Source organism: Peromyscus leucopus, chromosome 5, assembly GCF_004664715.2.
Source record: "Peromyscus leucopus breed LL Stock chromosome 5, UCI_PerLeu_2.1, whole genome shotgun sequence".
Lineage (NCBI taxonomy): Eukaryota > Metazoa > Chordata > Mammalia > Rodentia > Cricetidae > Peromyscus > Peromyscus leucopus.
Window position 1 is genome coordinate 30,456,401 of NC_051067.1, and position 21,003 is coordinate 30,477,403.

Here is a 21,003-nt window from a genome sequence, read left to right on the forward strand (position 1 = left end):
CACAGCTGACTAAAGATATGACCAGAGTATGTCCTGGGAGAGCATTATCAGTTTTGTAATCCCATGGCCCCCTGTTACACTACTCCCTGGCTTCCCCTGATAAGATTTCTTCCTGACAGCAAATTGATGGTATTTTATGTGTATTTTCCTGATTATTAACTTATTGACTGATTTTATCTGATTTATATGGTTATTTATCCATTGAACTGTGTGTGTATGTGTGTGTGTGTGTGTGTGTGTGTGTGTGTGTGTGTGTGTGTGTGTGGTGCTCACAGAGAGGTCAGAGGACTACTTGCTGGACACGGTTCTCCTCTTCCCCAGGTGCATTCTGAGAAACAAACTGCAGTTGTCAGGCATGGCAGGAAAAATCTTCACCCACTGAGCCATTTCTCAGATCCCTGACTTACAGACATTTTTATCTGTTTTTCGTCATTTAGCATTGATTTCTGATATTTCTTCAGTCTTACGATGTTGTTCAGTATATGTAAATGAGTAACTTCTACACTACCACACAAGTTAAAGCAATACTTGTCCTTTTCATGGGTCGTCAACACTATCTTCAATTCAAAAGCAATGAACACAGACTGGGAAAACTGGATGTTTATATATAAAAGAATCACATTGAGCTCCTACCTCATGCCATACATGAAATATAATTTAAACTTGATCAGTGAAATAATATTATGGCCACAAGCCATGAAAGCCTTGGAGGAAAACATAGCGGCAGTTCTTTTTGACCTTGAGCATGGCAGTGGGTTTCTTTGCGGTGGCAAGGATAGACTGAATGATAAAAATAATATTAAATTTGAGGAACTTCATTGACAATACTCAGTTTGTATGAATGAAAGGGCATTATTAAGAAAGCAGAGTGAAAATCTACAAAAATATACAGACTAGGTAAATCTTCAGAAACAGAGAAGAGTGGTAGTTACAAAGTGGGAAAGAATGGAGAATCAGTGCCTGATGGTTATGCAATGTGTCTGAAAGGCGATTGAAGGTGAAGATGGCATGTCCCTGACAGGCACTGGAGTTCTTATCCACATATTGTTGATTTCTGTTACAGGAATAATTGCAATAAAAAGTCCTTAAAAGGCAATAGTAGGTATTATCCAACCATTAATGAAACTTTTGGAACTTCTCTTTTGAAATGTCCTTATTCTAAAACTTATATGTATGCGTGTGGGTCTGAGTGGGGATATGTGGACCCTGTGTGTATAGAAGCCCATTGAAGAGGAAAGAGGGCATAAGCTTCCTTGAAACTGGGTTGCAGGAAGTTGTTAGCAGTCATGTGGGTTCTGGGAAGTAAGCCTGGGTCCTCTGCAAGACCAGCAAGCTGACTTAACATTGAGCCATCTGTCCAGCCCCATTATGGCACTCTTACATGCTGAAATCACTTCTAACTGCCTGTTAGTAGCACAGCCTGGACCATATGGCATAGAAAGACATAACCCTGGCCCCTGGGGACCATGGATTCTAGTTGGGGGATTATTCAAGATGCAGAAGGTTAACAGATAAAGCAACTTCTCTACGTGGTTCAATTAATGTTCAAAGTGCACACATGGTTGGTCAGAAAAATAAATTTATTTTGAAATAACCTTTAAGGACTTCATAGAATTTAACTATTACAGTTGATGGTGGACAAACACAATAGTCTACAGAAGTATGACTTCTACAAGGATAACATGTGATAGTCCAAGACAGCTCTCACGACAGCTAGATAACTTGAAAGCAGATAGTAAAGGCCAGCTGTTAGAGGACCACATTGTCAACACCTGTCCCCAAGCCTAACACAGTGGTGGGCACATTCCCGGTGAGTGGTGGACAGCAAAGAAGATAAAGTTAAAAGGAACATTAAGGACCAATCACTAGTAAACTGCAGTGGCTGTCATCATCCACAGAAGCATTTACTCTGATGTAAGCAGGTTAAGGCGAGTGATGGCGAGAGTCAAGGAGCCAGGACAGGACAGCGTGTAGAGCTGGCATGGCTTGTCTGTGCAGTGAGGGGGCGTTTATTTGGGGTCACCCTCGAGAACTTTGTAGTCTCTCTTGTGAGAAATGTTTGTCTCCTTTGTTGTTTACACAACAGGAAACCCAACCACTCTGTGATCCTGTGACCTGGCAAAGGGCACTGATGAATGTCAGGATAGGGGAGAGGAATGTGGGCATCCTAAGATCAGGCTGCCAGGAGGAAAGTGCCCTCATCTTGGAACATGGTGTCCCCCACATGCCCATCCTCACAGAGCTGTAGGAGTAACTGTTTCCCACATAGTAAATGTGCCTTTATGGAGAAGAGAACCTGCCACAGAACAGGAGGGTGTTGGTTTTATTGTGCCTGATGAAGAAAAGGAAGGGGTGGTCTGCACAGAATGTTCTGACTTCACTTAAGGAGAAAGGCACATCTATGCCAGCTGAGGCTGCTGCAGCCTCGGTGCCTTCTTCATTGACCTCCACAACACTCTTGTGAACAAACTTGGACAGACACAGGTCTCTCTGTGGAGACATTCCTGACAAGTCAGCCTTGCCCCCTTGGAAGACATCTACCATTCCCAAGTGCTGAAACATGGACTTCATGTCATAATCCTCTTGCAGTTTAAATTTTGGAAGGAAAACCTCAACATCAGTGCTCCTCATAAAGTCTGGTTTGGTCCAGGATGTTAACTTCTCAAAAGTGAGATTGTTTTCCACCTGGCAAAGCAGAATTAGAGACTTTCAGATTCACAGTTGAGGTCTTACAGAGAGGATCCTGGGTACAACCTGCTCTCAGTTCCCTTCATCATCCTGCAGGGGGCACTGTCTATTCACAGGGCCAGATAGTATGAGGGTCTCACTGTCTTACTAGCTTTTATGAGGCTTCTCTGATAAGCATGGAAGCCAAGCAGCACAGAACTGGGAAGACCTTGCTGTCCTCTGCATCATTTCTGAGACATCTTTAATTCTTACAGGCGTTCATGTGCAGGAGATTATGGAATAGGTTATGTTTGCTTTTGTTTTCTTAATCTAGACTTAGCTCTGAAGATAGTATATCATTACTAATAAAAAACATAGAACTTGGTGTGGGCCACATCAGAATGAATGTTTATCTAGGGATATTCTTTGTGTTTTCTGAGCTGTTGTGGCTTAAATATAAAATTACACTGAAAGCCTCACTTCTGAACCCTTAATAAAGGAAGTAGTTACTGGAGGTGTACCTATGAAGGTCATCCTTGGTCCTTTGTCGTTTCTCCTTTCTCTGCTTCCTGTTTACTAAGAGGTCTGCAGTCTCTTCCACAAGCACCTACCACTATCAAACCCATGGATGGGCAAGGTAACTTGAAATGAGCCTCTTGAATCTGTGATCCAACATAAATCCTTCCTCCCATAGATTGTTGATGTCAGGCATTTTGCCAATGATGAAAAACTAACACACTAGAGAAATGATGCCACAGTCAGGGAGCTGGATGGAATGAGCCAGGGGAGATGTTTTGCTCACAAAGACTCCTTTGGTCATGCATATTCCATTGCTCTCCATTCAGAGGATGGGGTGTCCTGCTACAAGGGAGTCCTAGATGTGCCATTATGATGTGCCTGACTCTGCCCTTCCCAACTGCCTCCCTCCTCTTCCTCTTTCTTGGGTAAACGTGCAATATTTTTCTGTTATTTTGTGTTCTCAGAAATTAAAACAAAATACTAACAAAGATCATGCTATGGGGCTGTATTTATGGAGGGGGACTATTTTCCAACCACTGTGCCAAGTTTCTTGTTTGGGTTGTCCTCACTTCATCCTATCAGGTCTATTTCTCCCATTCTAGTGATGAAGTTATGTCATATGGCAAGGTCTCACAATCCACAGTGGAAGTCTTGGACACAGCTTTGATCCTCAAACACAGGGACTGCACCTAGCTGGAAGCTGAGTGTGTGAGAACTACATACTCATATGACTGGTGCCAAGTTGAAAACATTGAGCTCTACTCTAATGAGAAAGGACACCGGGGACACTGGATTCTTCTCATGGACATTTAGAGTGGTAACTGCTACAGACTTTCCCGCCTCACCTTTCTGAGGTCCACACCATCATCTGGGAGCAGGACCACAAAGCTCAGCTCCATGCCTTCATAGGGCATCACCAGCACCTGTGCCTTAACTTCTTTCACGTAGGTGAGTTTAAAAGTGTCTTCCTGACACATCATCTGCACTGGTCTTTGCTCTCTCTGAACAGACAAATCAAGGACATAAAAGACATTATTGACAGAGTTCAGAAGGTTTCCAAATGAGCTGCAGTTAATATCAATTAATACAATGCAAACACTATTCATGTTTCATTGACCACTTAATGTCTGCCAGCCTCTTCCTGCTTTCATTAAAAATATTTGTTGTAAGCAAGTATGGGACTGTTGTAGATAGGGTTCTATAGTTGTCATGAAATACCATGACCAAAGGCAATATGGGGAGGATGGGTTTATTTCATCTTACAACTCTCAGGTCATATTCCATCAACAAGTGGAATCAGAGCAAATTTTGAAATTTAACGCATCATTTTAATTAAAATATTCTCATGTGTTCAACTTCCGTATTTTAAAAAATACCCCTGGGCTATCAGAACCAAAACAATTGGATTAAATCAAAGAAAGATTCATGAGATTCTGTCCAGGTGGCCCCCCAACTTTTAAAGGGTTGATAAAATTTTTCTGTCTGTCATCAGACTGTAATTTCATCACAAAGATACATGGAGGTCTTTCCAGAGGGTCCCCAATTTGTAGCCATTTAACTGAGATTTTCCTTCTCCCTAATGGGCTATCAGGATGGAGCTCTGCTCTATGACTGTGAGTGTCTGTGCTCTGGAGCTCTCTGCTCTGTGGTGGGGTAGAAGGCTGTGACCCATCATGAACCTCTGAGCATGCGTGCTCCTGTTTCCAGACTGTTTCCTGAGAGGATATACCTGTCTGTAGTCCCATTCACATGACTATGACAGTAATCCAGTCATTTGATGAAATTTATTCTGTTACTTACATGTTGTTTCCTTAAATATAATTGATGAGCATATTAAATGATAAAAATCCTATTTCTGATGTGTTAGTCATTCCCTCTGAACAAAACTCCATGTATCTTTGTGATGTATTACAGTCTGATGACCCAATACAAAGCAAAACATTCTTATCCACCCTTTACAAGTGAGGGAGCCAATAAAAGAACTCATTCATTTATAATATTTTTTAAATTTTGCTAGTAAAAAAGAATGAGGAGTTTAACATTCATAAGACTCCAAAGTGAATTAAATTGTATTTTATATGCTTTGGGCAAGCTATCCTAATATCTACTTTAATTCAAATTATACTCCAATTAAGACTGATACCTTAATCACCCTGTTACGGTATTAGAAATGTATAAATACTGCTTAATTATGACAAATTGTCCAATAATTTCAAATGATTTTTGATTAAAAATTATACCACTAAATAAATGTTTGCATATGTCTTTCTAGCCTGCTATCTATCATGCTTTCTATCTATCATGCTCTGTCCAGACAATATACTACTTTAGCAGCTCAATTTTGACATTCTGGAACTTATAGGAAAATTTTCTGGAATGATGTAGAAGCAATGGTCACATGAGAAATTATCAAAAGCAGTAATAGCCACCAACAGAATGCAAAATAATACAGGCAGAAAATACTCTATATTCCTATCATTTTTATGGAGTTTAACCATCATTCAAAATAAATGTTCCAATTGGTTTTCTGTGCTTTCCTGTTCTCTCTCTTTCTGGGCTGAGGATCAAGCCTGGCACCCACACAGGACATGGGTGGGATTCTACTACTGAGCCCCAGAGCTACACATTCATGACTACACCTTTCCATGCAATCTCTTCATCACACTGGCATGAACTTTTGAATACTGTTCCTTACCTTGTTAATTTTAAAGGGCATTTCCTTTGTGCTATCTTTGTCAAATGGTTGATGCCACTTCCCTTTGAAATATAAGGCATTGACAAGAACCAGCCTGGTCGCTTCATCAACTGAGTCATTCGACAGCAACTCTGGAATTTTCCCTTTTGAGAAGCAGAGATTCATTCAGGTTCATGCTATACACGTGTGAGTAATGAACTGATATGACATCTGGACCAATTGCTGAATGTGCATAAACATATGAACAAATAAATCAAAACAACTTACCAACGCCCTTTTTGACTCAAGGTCATAGACACTGGAGGAACACGGCCAAGGTGAGGATGGTGAAAGACATTCAAGTCTCTCAAGAAAAGTAGATTTCAGAAAAGCAGAAAAAAATGACTCCAGGATGAAAAACAAAGAAGCTGGAAATGTGGAAGGGATCACAGGGCACCAGGGTTTCCCCACCTGCTACTGATGGTTGCCATCTTGACTGGGTCTGGATCAACCAAGAGAACTGTCTCTGGGCAGGACTGTGAGGACATTTCCCAGAAAGAGTAACTAATGGAGAGGACACTCTCCCAAGTGAGCAACAGCTTCCTGTGCTGCCCTGATATAAAGACCAAGAGAGAAGCAGTAATGCTTTGCTCTGCCTGCCTCAGTCCCTGCTGGTGAGTGCATCGACACTGTTCATACCACTGTACCTTGCATTTTCAGCTGACACTGAAGTTCACGTGTGCTAAGACTTTCATGTGTGCTAAGACTAGTGGCTCTCTGGAATACTCTGGACCTTCCAGGCCAGATTGAGATTGCTGAAGTCTCCAGCTTCATAGACTGGCCAGATACCAGATTCTTAGCCTCTCCACATGCAGATGGCCACTATTGGACTACTTAACCTGTATTGTGTGTGCCTATCTATTAAATCACCTCTGTAATATGCATTCATTGTGTTGTTCTAGGGAACACTGACTAATACATGACTGTTTAATACAGCATCTCACCTAGCATTCCATGTTCAGAAACTCAAAGCAGAAAGTAGCTTGTGGAGGAAATATTGTTATTACATACTTTGGAGTGCAATCCATCCCTGGAAGAAATAATGCAGGTGAAAGGACAGAATCCCTTCTTCTGTATTAATGAGTTTCATCAATGGAGAAGAGAATCCGTGCTAACTTACAAGATCAAGAGTGCACAAGAGGTGAAGACTCCAACAAGAATTGGCAAATGATTGATGAGTCTTTAAGAAAAGGTTCTCACTCTATAATATCTCTGTTAGTAGAAATAAAAATGTACCTAGTGGTAGAGAGGCATTTGTGGGGTTCAAATATTAGAAAGTGATTTCAATGATCTCAAAGACCAATACTGGAACATGCCAACTCTGAAATAAAAATAAATAAAGTTCAACCCCAAATGGGAGGCTCCTTTAGGTTAATGTAACTGAATGTCCATGACAGAGTGTTTTCAGTGGAAATGATGTCTAGTTTCACCAAATACAAGTAAGGGATGAGAGGCAGGAACTGTGGAAGCAGAAACAGAAGTCCTCGTCAGAATAAAGGTGGTACAGGCTCAGGCAAAACAGTCTGCAGGAAGATCCAGGCCAGGACAAGATTATGGGGAACTTCTACCCATGCATCTCCATCTTAGAGATGGTGGAGTCAACTGGCCTACCATTACTGCAGACCATCCATGTCTTCTAATGCAATCTGTTAGACCGGAAATCAGGACATTTGTATCAGCCCCTCTCTCTTAGAGAAATACACGAACAATTGTGTTTCTAAAGTCTAAGTGTCTGAGTAAAATCTCCATGAATTCACTGAGGTCTAAATTATACCATGTGGCCTAGCTGGTCTGCATCCGTTTGACTCTCTGAAACAACAGTGAGATTAGTCAGAGGGGGAGAAGGGAAGTTAAGAGAAAGAGGAGGGAAGAGGAGGGAGGGATGGATGGAAAGGACAAGAATGTGGGTGTGAAATAACTTGAAATCCTGACCTTCAGTCTGTTCGGAGACCCACGTGTTGATGTGTTTCCGGGACTCCTCTGCTGCTTTGACAAAGGACAGCTGCTCCAGCTCTGAGTGGTAGAACTGAAGACAGGACTCCTTAAAGGTCTGGAGAGAAACATGTTCAGTGAGGCAACATTGCAAAATAGTGTCAGTAAGCTTCCCAAACTTCTGATACTGTGGCATTAAAAAACAAAACTAAAATGATCATAAATGTCATTTTAAGCAACAAGCATCTTCATGTACTAGGTCTTTGTAAGTTTGAATGACCAGACTTGAATAAATAAAAATTTTAAGTAGCCAGATTTTAAATGTTTCAAGATATCATTATATAATTGTGGTCTTTGGGGAAGGTAATAGAATTGAGTCTCTCTATATAGCCAACCCTGTCCTAGAACTCGTGACCCTCCTGTCTCAGCCTTCTAAATGTGGATATTATAGGTATGTATCATCACACTGGCTAGAACTTGATCCTTAATTTTATCACATTCTCTAGGGTCCTTCTCCTGTGATCTATAGCAACAAGTATTTGAATATAATTGATGTCATTCTAGTGATACAACTTACTGAGAGGAATTCACAAGTGCTCTCTGCAAAGAGCCTGTTGGCAGTTCTAAGCGCATACTTTTTGTTGGGCTTGTTCAGTATATGGAGAAGCCCCTGGAAGCCTTGGTGAACGTCTTTCTCTCTGTTTAAACCAAGTGCCTGTGAAGGAAGAATGAATCTTTATGAGCTCAGTGATGAAACATTTGGATTTTAAAAGGAATTTTTAAGCTAAAGAGATGGCTCAGGAAGTAAATTACATGAGACTCTGATGCAAGGCAGTTTGGGATCAAAACAAATAAAATGAGAAATTAACCTTCCTTGCCAGTGAATACTTACAAAGTCTATTGCTCTAAAAATGAGACAGATCTCAGCAACCTATGCTTCCAGTAATTTCAGTAACTCTTTTTCTCATTACACTATTAGAACTGAACCTAGGTCCTCAGTCATGCTAGACAAGAGCTCTAAGTTATAAACCCAACACCCTTCCTATATAATTAAAAAAGAAATAAAACAATAACACAAACACCTTTACATGTGAAAATGACTTTCCCAGGCTAGCCTTGAACTTGGGATCCTCCTGTCTCCTTAGCAGCTGCTATTAAAGGTCCATTCCACCAAGCCTAGCATGAGATTATTTAGCACCATTTGCTAAGTGAAGTCTGGACAAATTTTGAAGAGTTCCCTCCAAAATGTTACTCAGAAAATGGTTTGCCCTTTTAAGAAGTCATACTTGAGGAGACTATGGTTTCCTTCCTCTTTGGCCCCTGCCCCAAGACACAGTGTGAACACATTCCTACCTTCCCTTCTCAGCAGCCCTTAGGCAAGTTAAGCAGGTGAGGGGTGACAGACAGCTTACCTGAGACATCTGGACTGCAGTGTCTCCCTTTGCCCCCAAGAGGACCATAGCCAGAGCAGAGGAGATGCTCATGGGAGAATAACAAACATTTTCTGAAGGGTTGTTTTCACAGAGCATCTTTAAAAGGTGGATGGCAAAGTTGCCATTTGCTTCAGACAGAGTATTCATGATGCAGGGTCTGGAGACAAAGGAGAAATGGTACTCAATATACACTGAAGGTTCATTGACCTGACTCAGGGGACTGTGGAACTCTTGGTTCTCATTCAAAGCTCAAAAGTACTTAAAATTGGATTTGAAAATTCATTCTTGGTCACATTCCTTCCAATCTTAAGGTTATTATCTAAGTGTGGTCATGGCAACAGACCAAACTAGTGTCTGTGTCATCTGCATAGGTAGAGGTCAGATCATCAGGACTGCACACAGGACATAGCTGAGAGAGGTGGACTCCAGTCTCCTTCCATACACACCAGCTCCTCTCTCTGAAGATGATGGAGTGAAAGATAAATAGGAGGAGGAGGAAAAGAGAAAGAGAAAAAGAAAACAGACATGAGTATCCAGGTCCTCTAGCCTGGCTTCAGCAAAGCTGCATTCTGTGTCTGTCTGTGAAGACTCCTCTGAGATGTCCAGGTGTGCATTAGACAGAGTCTCTGCATTTGCAGCTGCTACAGGACAGACATGGAGATGCTGAATGAGACCCAAAGACAGGCTGGTGTCACCAGCTCTGCTGTGCAGCAGGGAGCATCCACCTGCAGTGGCTGCTCAGGAGGCCTTGATCAGCCAATGGCACCAGGCTCTTTCTCTGTGGAGCATACGTCACCCCTTATTAATGGCAGCTTGGCCCAGACTTAGTGACCGCCCCTGTCACTATATCCCAAATCTGAGTCCTTGCACATCCCATGGCTGTGCTCTGACTGTCATATGACCTTTGAACACTGGAAGTGTGTTCCGGAGCACTTCCTACAGTGCTTTAATGCCGATCAAATAGTCTAGGGAGTCTCAGATCATCATAACCCATACTTCTCTCTCCCCAGAGAGATGGGCACATAATCCTGGAAGTGTGCATAGATCCTGTGATTTCTCCTCTTATGTCACACAGGGTTCTTGAGGAAAGTTGGGGCGGCTTTATTTAAATGACTGACCTTCTGGTTGGTCTTCTCATCTGTCCCAGCTCCCACCTCTACATTATTGCTCATCCTCATGTCCCTTTAAAATGGCTTCTGAATCCTTGAAGTGCTGTTCATTCCACCCAGAAGGTCATCTACCCCCTCTCTGTCACTGAGTCCAAACTACTCACCCTTCCCTCCTTCATTGGGACAGGACCACCTCAGGGCCTCATCTCTTTACCACTTCTGATTGTAATTCTTTCTGTTACAGTTTGTTGTCTTCACCACAGTTAGTGCTCTCTGAATGAAAAGGAGATGTCTGGCACACCAATTCTAATCATCTGTGAGCATGCTCAGCATAAAGAATGGTTTGGGGCCATGTCCAGTCAATATGGAGTCATTCATTTCTATGATTGGAATGAAGAGTGCTCAGATTGGAGTAGAGCCTTCTGATCTTTACAGGGCACAGAGGTAAGAGAGACATGAATTCACAGGTACTTGAGGAGAGGGCGGACATAGTCAAATGGACTAGGTGGTAGGACCTGAGAGGAAGCAGGACAGAGGACAGTGGAGAAGGCCCCTGAGATCCCCCCTGCAGCACATATGCCTGACAGAGAAGAGTCAATAAAACTTCAGGACCCCACCTCTAAGACCAGCCTCATTGCCAATGGCGTTCTGGTTTTTAGAGAAATCACCTCTGTGAATGCCCACCAGACACCACCTGCCCTCTGTCACTTTTACTAACACTCAGGTCCTAGGGTTCTTTCCCCTGGACTTAGGCTGGACCTTCTAATCCTAGACCCTGTAGGTCTCACAGCCTTGGACAGAGCCAGTAGCCCTTACCTGCCAACTTGCAGCCTCCCAGTGCAGTGTTCAAGGCTTGATGTTCCTGGAGTGCAGCTTAGCAGCCTGTCCTGTTCAGGAAGGCCCTTTATTCACTGCAGGAGGCTGACATCATGCTCAGAGCCTCAGGCCAGAGGAAGAGGGACTGGCCTGACCTCTTCCTGCTCTGTCCTCAGCAGGGTGGGGATGGATGGGGGTTAGTGAACACCTAGGTCCTAGAGAAAGAAAAACTAGTGGGATCTTGAGTCTTTGGTTGGCAGTCGCCAAGGGAGAAGGATTCCCAGGATGCCAAGAACACATGAGAGTTGTTCCTGATCTCAAGTCTCCATCCATAGAAGGGACTCAGTTGTGAAGGGGTGGCTCCTGGAGTCCTTCCTGTTAGGTCTGCACTAGTGTAGACCCACATACAGAATCCTGGTGCTAAGTTCTAGAAGGGACTTTTCTAACTGCAGACTGCTCCATTTGAAGACTTCTCCTTACAAAGTAACAGAAATAGACACTGAGGCAAGTTAGTAGAGGAAATCATGTCCTCTATTCCTGAACATGGATCACTATTTTCATGCCCTGAAGAGACTTCCTTAAATTTGGTCTCTTAAGTGTCTCAGCTTCTCTAATTTTTATAATTAAAATAATGTATTTTATGTGTGTGGGTGTTTTACCTGCATGCATGTCTGTGCACCAATTGCGTGCTTGGTACCCACAGAGTTCAGAAGACTGATCTCCTAGACTAGAGTGTTGCTTACATCCTTGGGATGTCTGCTCCTGACCATGCTGATGTCAGCTTAGGAACTATGTCCCAAGACACACACGTTTATATCTGAAACCTTTGGTCTCAAGGAACTGATTTGTCCTTTAAAGCATACATTCAGTGTCTTTTAGTTTACCTACAGAACTATGTGACAGTCATCACCATCCAGTTCTAGATCCTTTTGGTAAGTGACAGAAAGAAATGGACTGCCCATTATCAGTGTCTATTTTCCACACCCACCCTTCTTTCCTGGAAAACACTAATCTTTTTTCTGCATGTTTTTCCCAGTTATGAGCATTTCTTATGAAGGAAATATGTGGTCTTCTTTTCTAACCTGCTGTTTTTTATACCTTTGCTTATTGGTTCAAGGTGTCAGAAACTTGGGAGTGAGCCACAAACATGCTACATTGTACCACCCAGAGTGGGTTGAGTTCTTTTCAGAAACCTAGACTCATGTGAAGGCACACTTTTTGACTCTGCCACAGAAAGGAATTTCAGGATGACCCAGTATGAAGTAGAATTGGATTTATTAAGAAACAAACACATATATATTTAAACACAATAATAATATACAGAGGGAGCCCAGTAGGCAAAAAAAGGATGAGACACACCTAAGCATGCAGGTGTCTCCAGGGAGAGCATGGCTTCAGTGTTTTAGCAGTTCCTACAATGTGGCTTTGGTGACTCTCCAAAATTAGATCATAAAAAGTTGCTAAGAAACCTTCCTTTCCCCTTTTTACTTAATAGAAGTCTAATATTTAACTGGTGGAGTATTTAAGGACAAGCTTTTAAAACATCAACAATTTAAGATATATGAGACGAAGATACATAAACAGAACTTCAGCATAGTAAGTTACTTTGGGGATCACCACCATTAGAGTCTTCACAGTCATAGTGAAAGTTCACACTGTCTACAGGATCACACATGTAGTTCTCCCCAAGGTCAAGGTTCCAATTGGCTGAGCCTGAGAGCTCACTCAATTTCACACTATCTGTGACACACTCAGTCTAAAAAGCTTTCCTCTCTATGTGCTCTCCTTCCTGGCTTATGGACGGCAACTTTTCACCAATCTCTTCCTCCCAGAAGCTTCCTGGTGCCATTTCTTCCCCAGGGTGCTCATTTTCTGTTGCTTGGCTCCATGTTTCCACAGAGGCTGCTCACACCCCTTGTCTTCTGACCCCTGACCCAGCACGGAGTGACAGCAGCTGAAGGGACAGAGGCTTCTGGATTTCTGTCTCATCTTGCTTGAAGGAAGGTTGGCTTGCTTATGTACAGAATCTGCTTCCTCAGTCACCCTGTGTTCTCCACCCCAGGGGGATTTCAACCGTCCCTTCCTCTAGCTTCTCCAGCTCCTCTGCTTTGACCAACAACTTCTGACCATCTCCTGTCCTTTCTTTTTATTAGAGTTGTGGGGGTCTCCCCACAGTACTGTAGTGAATCCTGTTCTTCTTCTAAAGGGCAGTCAAAAGTGACTACATACATCAAAAATCCACCAAGGAAGAAATAAATGCATCAAAGTTCCAGTCTCAACTTTTCAAGTCTCCATTAGGTGAGCAGCCATATCAGCAGAAGGTATGCATCAGGTTCATAGAAAGACTTCTTTTTCTTTCTCTCCTTCTCTTTTTTCTCTTCTACTTTCTGTTGATTTTCTGTAGATCCTATACCATGTATTCCCTTCCTATCCACCCACCTATCACCCTGCATCTATCCTCTGCCCCTGCAACCTCTGCCCCCCAAAACAAAACAAAACAAAATCCAAAATGAAAGAAAGAAAAATCTTGTCATGGAAGCTGTAGTGTATCACAGTAAACCACACAGCTTAATCTTTAGTCCATACATCTTTACTTGCAAGTGTTCATTGTAATGAGTCATTGGTCTGGTTCGAAGCCCCTGGTTCCTGCAACACTTTCAGTACTGGACCCTCCTTAGGACTCTTCTTGAATATTCTGTTGTTGCCCTGTGTCATGGAGATCCTGCAGCTTTGGCTCTGCAGGATCAGCCCCTTCATGGGCTCTAGCAGATCATAGATGGGTTGGATGTTGGGGTCGGCCAGCTCATAATCCTGATTCTGGGACGGGGTGGTAGCTGGGTTGGTCAGTCCCCCTCGTTTCCCTCATCCTCACCACCAGAGTGAGCTCTCCAGAACTATCTCCAGTTAGCTCACCCCATGCAACAAGCAGCAAGGGGTGGTCCGGTTCTCCTGCTCTCAAGCCCTCAGGGAGGGCTCACCCACACCTCTACCACCAGGACCAGCCAGGTCTACTGTGTTGCCCGGGAGAGGTGCAGGTATAGTCAGATTTTCCCTTGGGCCACCAGCTCACAAATAACAACAGGGAAAACTTATTATTAATTATGAAAACTCAGACTTAGATTAGGCTTGTCCCACTAGGTCTTATAACTTAAATTAACCTGCTTCTATTAATCTACATTTTACCACGTGACTTTTTGCCTTTCTTTTATTCTGTATGTCTACTCCTTCTATGTTTCATTGGCATCTAGCTGCCATAATTCAAGCACCTAGATTCCTCCTCCTCTCCCTTTCCTCAGAAAGCCCACTTATCCTCCCTGTCTAGCTATTGACCATTCAGCTCTTTATTACACTAGTTACAGCAATGCATCTTCACACAGTGTACAAATATCCCACGACATGCACGACCACTCTCCCGAGTGCTGCAGCTGATGAGGGAGGGGCAGGACCAGTGTTCCTGCTTTCATGATGTGAGGGGCAGCTCTCCCACCTGACACAGGTAGCAAAGATTGGGGAGGGGGATACATCTCTCCCTCACCCATGCCACTGTATGGCAGATGAGGAGTAGGGCCAGATCTTGCCTGCTCACATTTGGGATGGGCACACCCGGGCCCCTGCCAACAGGGTTGGCTCTACTGTGCTGTGCAGGTAAGGTCAGGGCCCACTCTCCAGAGTGCTGCAGCTGGTGAAGGAAAGGGTCAACTCTATTGCTTACCACACGTGGAGAGATGTGAGGAGGGTCTGGCATCTTTCCCTCCCCTTCATCATCACATGGCAGACAAGGGGGTGCAGCCCACTCTTCCATTTGTACCCCTCATGACTGGCTCACTCACACCCCTGCCAAAGGGTCAGCTCGATTGTGCTGCCCTGGTGATGTGCAAAGCCTGCTCTCTGTATGCTGCAGCAGGTGAGGGGCAGGGACAGCTCTCTAGTTCTCACGGCCTCAGGGCCAGTCCTCCCATATGGTGGTATTTTATTTGTACTGAAATGTGATTTTTCATTGTATGTTAATAAATAAAGTTGCCCAGGTGTCAGAGCTATTAGAGCCCTAGCAAGAGTGTGGCGGTGGTGGCGCATGCCTTTAATCCCATAGATCTCTGTGTGTTCAGGGATACAGCAAGCATTGGAGACACACGCCTTTAAGACTTGGAGGGCTGTATTTACAGGCAGTGACGAGGCAGTCATGTGTTTGGGTTTACAACCAATGAGAAGGCAGAACAGAAAGACTACATTAAAGACAAACACACAGGAAGTAGCTCTCTTTCGGAGAGGTAGAAGCACTGCAGGAGGAAGGGTAAGGTTTTAGCTCTGAGCTCTGACCTCTTGGCTTTCTCTTTTACATTGGTTCTGTGTTTCTTATTTAATAAGACGGTTGGTTACATCCCACCTGCCAGAGGTGGTGAGGGACAGGTGCTGGAGTCCAGCTCCAGATGAGGGCAGCGTCTGAAGATGGGTGGATGAAAGGGCAGCAATGGGAGGAATCAGACACAGGATGCTGCTTAGTTTTGTTTTAAGAGAGATGGACAGAGAGGAAGCACATCTCAGTATGGCTTGTCCTACTCTGACAGGAGCCATCTCCTGCAGGACAGGGTCCCAGCAGAGGATGTAAGGAGTTGGTGGGGGAAGGAAGTGAGCCAGACCATGGTGCAGCCTGACTGACTAGCAGCCAGAGTTCTTCTTTATTTATACAGAATTCAGTAAGCAGGGATATGTTCATGATGTTCCAAAACATAGATCAGATCATATAAAGACTTATTCTTAATTATGAATGCCCAGTCTTAGCTTGGCCTGTTTCTTGCCAGCTTTCCTTAATTTAACTTATCCCATCTACCTTTTCCCTTGGGTTTTTCCTGTTCTCTTACTTCTTTAAATCTTACTCTTACTCTGTGGCTTACTGTGTAGCTGGGTGACTGGCCCCTGGAGTCGTCCTCCTTCTCTAGCTACTTGTTCCCTCTTCTCCCAGAGTTGTCCTTCTATTTATCCTCCCTGCCTGCCAGACCTGCCTATTTCTCTCTCCTGTCTCACTATTGGTCATTCAGCTCTTTATTAGACCATCAGGTGTTTTAGACAGGCACAGTAACACAGCTTCACAGAATTAAACAAATGCAACATAAACAAAAGTAACACACCTTAAAATAATATTCTACTACAGATTATGTCACATGGTTATTAGTGGTCACTCTTATGCAAATCTCCAATGAAAAGGAACAAGCAAGGCAAAGAGAAATAAAAAATTTACAGATTGCAGAGAAAAAGAGAACCAGAAAATTACATATTGGATCCCAGTCTTGTGCTCCCAGAAATGCAAAGTTTAAAAAAAGGCCTGATTCAAAAGGGAATAAAGGAAATGGTGCCCACCCAGCTAAGCTTCCAACTTGTAAAAGGAATTAAAGGAAAGCTTAAGTAGCAAAGGAAGCCATGCACAGGGGAAGTTTTGGCAAATGTAACACAAGGGGATGGGGGAGGGTCCAAGTTAAAATCACAGCAGGAAGCAGAACTTGACAGCTTTGACCACATGGTTCTGGATTTAAGCATACTGGAATACAATGATTGTGCAAAGTTCCTCCTGGGCTAAGTGAATCCACTGAGGGAAATGTATTGCATTCAACAAACCTGGAAGGGAAGAGCCATCTAATAAACCCTTGAACATCACACATGGAGTTACAGAATTTTGAGTTTGTCCCACTTGGTTTCTTTATTTTTTGGTTCTGTATTTCCTCATTATGCTCCCTTTATGTGTTTTGCAGCCCAGGAGGCCAGCTCCCAGAACTGTTCCAGGGCTACTCACAGAAATGCTTCTCAGAAGCAGGAACAAAAAGATTTCTATAATAACTTCACACACAGGCAAATGGTCTTTATTCTTTGTGCTCTTTATTCTTCTGTTCTTTTTTCTTCCCTCTATTACAAATTCCCAAGCATATATATCCACTCACTAGCAACTTGTGTGTAATAAAAAAGGCAACATGGTTATTTCTCAGGGTCACAAGCATTCTTTGTAGATATGAAAAGAGTCACACATAGCAATATCTTGTCAGCTTACTTGGCAGCAGCTGCAGCTATAAAAGTTCTGGCTTATTTCTTAAAGGGGCAGTTATAAGGGTTACAAAGGGAAGAAGCTAAACCATTGAGAGATCCAAGGAGAAGGCAAGGAATACATGTACTATTTAACATTTCTTAAGTGTAACTAATAATATCCAGACACGGTTAGTCAGTAAACAGACTTTTCATTTCTATTAGTCACATGAATCAGTCTACTGAGCCTAAAATCTTGCATCAAAAACTGGCATGAAAGTATATACAAACTATTAATTGCTTTTTTGAGTCAGAACGGGTAGGTGCTGCGGTTCTGATAAGGCAGGACCAGCAGAGGAAGCTTAGGGCAATATAGGTCGCTATTGATCACTGAAGGACTTTGATACAACAATGCCAGACACCTGCAATTCCACTCATTGAGTAAAATCTGTGAAAGTACTGCTTGTGATCTATCCATAAAGAGATGACATCTAGCTAAATTGTCCTGTCAGTGGGGCTAATGATAGAGAACAGGCTTCTAAATCTCTCACCATAATGTGGAACAAAGGCTGAACTATGAGAGCTTGTTTTATTTACGCGAGTAACACAGTGTAAGGAGAAGCCATCCTCCTGACCATCCACAAAGATGTGTGCCCATAAGATTGAGATGTAATCATGAGATTACATATACACATTACATGAAAATGTGTGGTAATGGGGAGATACCACCGCTGTTTTTACACAAGTGAAATTGCAGACAGAAGCAACAGTTTTTTTCAGAGTCTGTGGCCCTTGCAAGCCTTGCTAGACAGGGTTCCTCCATCAGAGAACCATTCGTCTAGTGGGTTGACATCTGAATTATCAATTGCTAACTGCTGTAACTGTGTCATGGCCCACAATAGCTCATTGCATCACTCCTGACATATGTGAGGGTTTGAATGGGAATGGCCTCTTAGGCTAAGATACCAATTTCAGTATCCACTAATCTGTTGATGGTCATAGATACTGACCCCATTTCCTTGTTATTAGGAATAGAGCATTAACCTTTTAACATCCTACATGGTGTTGCAGAATTGGCATTTTTCCCACTTGGTTTCAATTTTGCTTTTGCCTAGTACTTCTTCATCATGCTCCCTTTTGGGCTGGTAATTTGTATTCTATGTCATTATATGTGTGAAGTATGTGATTTGCTTTTTGCTTTGTTTTACAAAGGGTTGTAGTTTACAGATTTCCTTGAGTTTCAGAAGAGATATGTACTTTGGACTTCAAAACAGTATGGAGACTGTGAAAGACTGGGAAATTTTGAAGTTAGACTAAATGCATTTTGTGTTATAATATGGCCATGAGCCTATGGGTGCCTAGGAGCAGAATGTGGTGGTTTGAATGAGAATGGTAGTCATAGGGTCATCTGTCTGAATGCTTGGTCTCCAGTTAGTGTGGCGGGCCACAAGAATATATTATAGAGATTCAGCTATGTATTAAAGCTATACTTTGACTAGCTAAGGGTCTGTCAAAAGGCAAGCCATTTATTATGAATATTTGGTGTTATCCAGCTTTTAATATTTCATCTGTCTTCTGCTATGAAATTCTTGCGTGCCCAAATATTCCCAGACCAATTGGCAAACAGTTCAGCTCCTCAGACCTGCTGAACTTCTAGGTAACTAACTCCCCCCACCACCCCCAGCCTAGGAGACAAGCTGACTGGAGATGCATAGTTTTGCTTCTTGTACAAAGGAAGCTCAGACCATTCCCTTGCCTTGAGGTCTAGTGGCTCTCCAGAGCAACTGACTGAGAACAAAAGAGGTTTTTACACATCAAGGTGGAAGGTAGAGCAACTTTCCTGAGGAGGCAGGGAACCATGTGGCCATGTGGTGAGGGGAAGAAGGAACAGGCATTTTCTGTAGGACAGAACAGCATGACAAGGGAGAAAAGAACACAGAGATAATGTAGATGGTAAGGCATGGATTTAATATCCATGCATGGGTACATCAAGCTAACACCTCCAGCAGACCTAGACTTGGCTACAGACATGGCAGGGAACCCAGAACAGAGCAGGGAAGCAATCCATTTCTTTCCTTCTGGACACCAAAACCACTGACTCAGTCCTGGGAGTTTGGGGATGTCACCTCTCCTCGTTTCCCTATTGTCAGGTACAGAGGACAGCCTTACCCACCTCACCAGATTTAATTACACTTTCAGAGTTACTTAATGGAAAAAGATTTCCAGCTAAGATAGGAGCTTTTATTTCATTGTCTCACTCCAGATCTACTGCCTGTGTTTCTCACGTGCAAACAGAGCCCTAATCTTTGCCTTGTCCCTAATTCAAAAAAGTAAATTCTCATGCACCACAAGCCTTTCTTATCCCAGTTCCCTGTTCTAACTCACTGTTCAGCCAATGACACAGGACCACCCCAGAACCGTAGTCCAGAGATCATCAAATAAGAAACTGTAACATCTAAAAGGTATTCATCCCCCCAAACCCAAAAGTGTCTTGGTGCTACAAAAAAGACTTAAATGCAAACATCTATTACTGTGAGATGCTTTTAATAATTGATCACCTGTCTCCTGGATGCCAAACTAGTAAAAGAAACAGGTGCTTTAAAAAATAATCTCTCTGATAAAGCTTAACATGTTTCAAAATCCATCTGGACAGGCTGGATCTACCTCAGATAAGTGCCAACATAAAATAATAATGATTCTTTTTCTCTCTAAGCTTTTTTTTCTGTGTCACCAACATCTTGTCAGACAGAAGGTTCCCAGCCACAGCCAAGAGGGATACATGTCTCCAGAACATTGGATGGCAGACAGTATCCCACAACGCCTGTCTACCTCAGAAGACTCCCCTTCCTCATTCCCCCAAGAGCCAACCGACGTCCAACAGTCAGCTGGAAGCAGTTTTTGAGAGAAACAGCGCCCCTATTCCCATCTACCTGCTTTTTTATAATAAATGAAAGTCTGGAATGTAAGGATTATGTCCTTATTATGTCACCAGCCTGCAACCCAGCCTAAAAAGCGGGTGTGTCCTCTCTGTGCTCCCTCTTTCTGTACTCTCTCTCTCCTTCCGTATTCTCTCCTCTCAGTTCCGTCTCCCTCTCCCTCTCCCTCTCCCTCCTAATCAAGCTCTCGAAAGGTAACCATGGCTCATGATTCTTCTGCCACCGCAGCATCCAGTGCTCTCTTCCGTCGGCATGGCCGCCCCAGGTGGCCAGCCAGGAGCATCACCACGTAACCAACACTAGCTGCAACTTTAAAAGCCACAGTGGCTTGTGCCACATGTTGGATGCCAGCTGAAGTGTTTACTTATATTGTCCTATTATTAATAAAAACTTGGAGTCAGGTATTGGGGTACAAACCTGACAGATCAGGAAAGCAGCAGAGAAATGACCAGCTGACCCTCTCTCTCCACTTTCCTGGATCAAACAGGCTGTGAATCTTTCCAAGCCTCTGTGACTAAGGACACCTCATCTTTCCAGTTGGGCTTCTTAATACCTCTTTTAACCACATGCTGTGATTCAGCGATTTTTAATATTACTAACTTTTCAGTCTCTTTAACCTATCTGTAGCCACTCTAACATACACAAATATCTCATATAGTGTAATGTGTGATCTGAATTAATATTAGTGATTAAATTTTTTTTAAAAAAAGGGCTGATAAAGGTCATGACCACACAATTTCAGTGTGGTGGGTAGCTGTTCCAGCTTTGACCTTGAAGCACCACCCCAGTGAGGCAGCCAGTAACTGCAACACCTAACTAAGACCTGCCCTTGGGGTGTGGCCGAGACA

The 21,003-nt window shown here is 43.0% G+C and overlaps 1 protein-coding gene across 1 annotated transcript; it reads right to left on the reverse strand.

Moving 5' to 3' along the window:
• Positions 1 to 1,571: 1,571 nt before the first annotated feature.
• LOC114701244 (serpin B9-like) lies at positions 1,572 to 11,279 on the reverse strand. The gene is made up of 7 exons (XM_028881272.2): positions 11,211 to 11,279; positions 9,265 to 9,442; positions 8,430 to 8,567; positions 7,853 to 7,970; positions 5,882 to 6,024; positions 4,032 to 4,187; positions 1,572 to 2,685 (listed from the first exon to the last, which is right to left on the reverse strand). Exons 2-7 carry the CDS (start codon positions 9,430 to 9,432, stop codon positions 2,281 to 2,283), a joined length of 1,128 nt encoding a protein of 375 aa, XP_028737105.1. The 5' UTR covers positions 9,433 to 9,442; positions 11,211 to 11,279; the 3' UTR covers positions 1,572 to 2,280.
• Between the last annotated feature and the right edge of the window lie 9,724 nt (positions 11,280 to 21,003).

Bases quoted from the DNA above. Each gene is read 5' to 3' on its own strand.
- LOC114701244 (XM_028881272.2), bottom strand. From the start codon at position 9,432: ATGAATACTCTGTCTGAAGCAAATGGCAACTTTGCCATCCACCTTTTA. The intron at 8,568-9,264 runs GTAAGCTGTCTG...CTTCCTTCACAG, and splicing joins CTGCAGTCCAGATGTCTCAG to GCACTTGGTTTAAACAGAGA. The intron at 7,971-8,429 runs GTAAGTTGTATC...GTTTCTCTCCAG, and splicing joins GCACTTGTGAATTCCTCTCA to ACCTTTAAGGAGTCCTGTCT.